This window comes from Lycium barbarum, chromosome 2 (assembly GCF_019175385.1).
Source record: "Lycium barbarum isolate Lr01 chromosome 2, ASM1917538v2, whole genome shotgun sequence".
Lineage (NCBI taxonomy): Eukaryota > Viridiplantae > Streptophyta > Magnoliopsida > Solanales > Solanaceae > Lycium > Lycium barbarum.
The window spans coordinates 4,607,813-4,612,267 of record NC_083338.1 but is presented as its reverse complement, the minus strand read 5'-3'; the positions used below and the strand labels follow the sequence as shown (position 1 = coordinate 4,612,267).

Genomic DNA, 4,455 nt, shown 5'->3' with positions numbered 1-4,455 from the left:
TCCAACGAAATTTTTAACTTGCTTCCTAGACAGCGGTGGATTCAGAATTTTTACTCAAGGGGTTCGAAAAAAACAACAAAACTAAATATATAATAAAAATGTTGTCAATGGGAATTGAACTTAGGACGCATGACAATTTAAACAAACTGGACCGCTTGAGCTAACCTTTTGCATTTATTTAGGGTGTTCAAAAGCATTGTTTTAAAAGGCAGTGTCAGGACTCGCCCCTGGGCAGGGCAGTGGCAAAACGCCCTGGGGCTAGCGTGCGGGGCTTAGTTCCTATGAGGCTTACGCCCTAAGCGCCCAACCGTACGCCTTAAACATGCCTAACGCCCAACGCCCAGGGCTCGCCTAACAGTTCTTACACAAATTATATTTTAAATTCCTTAATTAAAATCATTCACCCTCATAATTGTTTAACAAAATAATGATACTTAATAGTTTTTCGTCTATAGAAATAGAAGATTGGGTGTAACTCATATAACAAGTCGTAGTATTGAATATTTACTATTTGAGAACGTCGTGAGGGTGAATATCACTTATTTTAAAAAAAAAAACACATAGCGGAATTGTACATTTTCACTTGTCATTGGTCATAAGTCCTATGTATCAGAATTATCATATAATTTTATTTTATGTTCATGAAGAAGTTTTGTTTTAATTGTAATATTGATAAATTTTATTGATTATTTGCTTATAGGGAGATAAAATGAATAGTATGATAGTAATAGTGTTTTAAGAAACTGTGTTTTTTTCCGTGTTTGAAAGTTAAAATGTTAGAATTGTTTTGCATTTCATAATAGCTTTTATTTCATTGTATTGTTTATACTTGTAAAATTATGTTATATATAATTATAAGTTATAAGCGGTGTATAATGGGCTTTGATCATTTTTTTTGTGAGGATCGCGCGCGCGCGCGCGCGCGCACACACACACACACACACACACATATATATATATATATATATATATATATATATATATTTCATTTATTTACAATTTTTTTTTATGTAATTTTACCTATTTAAAAATATTTATTGTAATTATATTATTTTAAGAAATACTAAAAATTAAATACCCATGGAGCTTACGCCCCGTGCCTCGAGGCTTACGCCTCGTCGAGGCGTATGTAAAACGCCCCGCCTTACGCCCCCGCCTTTTAAAACACTGTTCAAAAGTTAATATATGTATATAAACACAGAAAATTTACCCTGTATATACACTGTAATTTTTTGCCGAACACCCTCGGCATGCTATAAATCCGCTCCTGTTCCTAGATTACCCTTAATTTTTCTCCTACCAAAATCCTAGTAACTCTACCAACAGTCGAGGGGCTTCCTTTCTTCTTTTTCATCTCCTTTGGTTATTGTTGCCGTTGTCCCCGGTGCTTTTCTGTTCATTGTTTACCTTATTCAAATCTCGAACTGTCCGTCTTCAGAAGGGATCTGTATTTTTAATTTATGGATTTTGGATCACAATTCTTTGCTTATTGGATTCTGGTAGATAACTTTTATGTTGACTAGTAGGTATAATTGACAAGCTACCACGGTTAATGTCAGAGTTGTAACTAGCCTAGTTAGTTAGGTAGTTAGAGTTAGTTAAAAGAAGTCTAAGTCTGTTAAGTGTGTATATATATAATTATATTTCATTGTTGAGTTAGTTAGAGTTAATTTTTTAATGTATATATCAAGTTTGAGCTAAAGTTATTAGATTTTGCCATCTTAATTTTGTTCGAGTTGAATATTCGTACGGCTCTGGTACTGTATTCAGTGCAAACCCAAGATTTCTTGCGACTTAAATTGATATTCGAGGAAGGCATGTGATTTTGGTTGACTTTGGGGATGCATGAAACATGTTCTCTTGCCTCGATGAACACTTGAAATATGAAGGTGCATGCATCCTCCATATCAGTTTACTATGGTTTGCGGCATTATGATTATAATCCACTGCTTCATATTTGGTTGCCATAAGTAGTATCGGAGGCAGGACTTTTACTAAAAGGATTTAATATAAATTTTGACCATATATATATATGCTGAAATTTTCCAGCAAAAGGTATTTAGATGAACTCGCCCATGTTGCCATAACATTTGTTTTCTGCTGCCTAGACTCTCCGTCGGTGGTTGTAGGGTAAAGAGAAGTGAAAGAAGACTGGAAGGGGTGAGGGGGGAGGGGAGGTGTTTTTTGCTGATGTGTCATTTTTTCATTTGTGACATTGCCACATAAGAGGCGTGTGAACCTCACGCATTAATATAAGCATTTTGGCTTGCCAAAAATGTGTTTTAAGTGATCAATTCAATAGGTATGACCCCTAAATTCTTGTGTCTAAAGGAAAATATGGAGCGAATTTGAGGGCCCGTCTATATATTTTCAGCCTTTTCTTCACGTTGTTCTAAAAAACACTCTACTATATATGAATTTACTTTAAACTTCTCAATTTGTGCTCAATGACATGTTCTTATAAGCTATAGCCATAGAATATTATAATATGTTCAAAATCATAACTTCAAAGAGCAAGTACTTTTTGTATATGTTTCATTCTTTCTTTCTTTTTATGTTAATATCTGTGTTGAATTAAACAGAATCATATGAAATGCATATCAAGGATTAATATTTTAGACATATGCAACCAAGCATGTAGAACAAAGTGAAAGGGAAGTTCGTTAGTTAAGAGTACAACAAATACTAGCAAAACGATTTAAAACATAGAGAACGGAAACTCCCCAAATGTGAAAATCACCAAAATGCAACTTTTAACTCAGACCAATAGTTAAAAACAACAAAAAGAAGAACAACAGTTGAGAGAAGAAAATTTACTCTCGTTTTCATGATGTCATTAACTCATGAAACTTATTGTTTTTTTGCACACACACACACATATATATATATATATGGAAGTATTTACTTCGCCAATATTACATATTCAGTATGTATTATTATTCAGAAGAATGTTTTTACCTTTTCTATACATGCACTGGTATAATATTTATCAAATGTGAAGACTTGCAACAAAATTAAGTAAATAAACCTCATTTTGATCTCACTCAAGGCCTGAAAATATTTCCAAAATTGGACAAGCTGAAAAGGCTCCCATCATTTGCCTTATCCACGCTATGATTATTCAGATCTTGTACTGCTAATTCTGGTTGTGGTTCTGGCTCTGGTCCTCCTGCTGATGAATGACTTGTATTTAGAATATCATTAGGAAATACCATATGATTTTCATGAGTATTAGACCACAGCATCTCTTCACCAGGCAATGGAGGGAGCTGCATATAATTATTGCCTAATTGATCTTGGTCAATAATATTATTGGCATTCACATTCATAGTGGCATAGTGATGATCATGAAGATCAATATGATTCATAATTTGTTTCTCCTCACGAATCCCACTAAAGTAAACACCATCACCATCACCATTGCCAATTAATCGCGATTCTTGGCCCAAATTGCTATTCATGTACTCCATATTTATCATGCTTGAAAACTCGAATGGTGGATCGACGGGTACTCCTTCTTGATGATGATCATTAGGCAATAATAAATGATCATCAGGCAGTTCAAGATTCTGGTGGTCCTCCGGTTGTGATGGCTTGGAATTATTACTATTCAAGAAATTTGCATAGACTAAAGCTAGATCAATACTTGGACCTTGATGATCCAAGGAATTACTAGTGGATTGATGATGATCAATATTAGAGGGATTTAGAACAACCCCATGTCCCAAGTTTCTTGAAATAAGGCCATGTTGATGATGAATTGTACTAGAAGAAGACTTACCTCTCCTACTCTTTCTGCAGCCACCACCAATCGGAACATTCCTTAAAGAACCACCTTTAGTCCAATACCTTCTACAACCTTTGCAAAAATACCTAGGCTGTGTCAAACTATAGTTGTTGTAGTAACAAAATTTTGTGTTTGTGGAGCCACAACGAGGACATGTTGGTGCTAACTCAGCATTGGGTTTCCATATCCCTCTTTCCATCTAATGATAACACAAGATTTTTGTTGTTGTAGTGCTTCTTGATCAAGACCTTCCTCCTTTTGAATAGTAACATCTCCCTTTTGCGCTGCTGACAGCAATGAAGTGAAAAATCTTGACCATTGACTATATTTCTTGAAATATATATACTCATCCTCATTTCCAATTTAAGTCACGTAATTTGATTTGGCACCGAGTTTAAGAAAGAAATGAGAACATTTTGAACTTCTGGTCTTGAACGTGTCGTAATATTTGTGTGGTTATAAAACTATTAAAACTTGTGGTATTAAACACGTCATAACATTTGTGTAGCTATAAAAATTTCTCATTAAGGGTAAAACGGAAAGTCTAAATAGAGGTTAGAACTCTGATTTAAACTTCATGGTTAAAGATTCTAGCATAGCAATATCAGGTGTTAGTTAGTAACTGCATTCTGAATTGAGATAAAGGTAAAAAAACACAACTGAACTAG

General features: G+C 34.4%; 1 protein-coding gene across 1 annotated transcript; it reads right to left on the bottom strand.

The window, feature by feature from the left end:
* Window positions 1–3,044: 3,044 nt before the first annotated feature.
* On the bottom strand, window positions 3,045–3,986 carry LOC132624739 (dof zinc finger protein DOF3.5-like). Its single transcript, XM_060339471.1, has one exon. The coding sequence runs from the start codon at window positions 3,984–3,986 to the stop codon at window positions 3,045–3,047; it is 942 nt and encodes a 313-aa protein (XP_060195454.1).
* Between the last annotated feature and the right edge of the window lie 469 nt (window positions 3,987–4,455).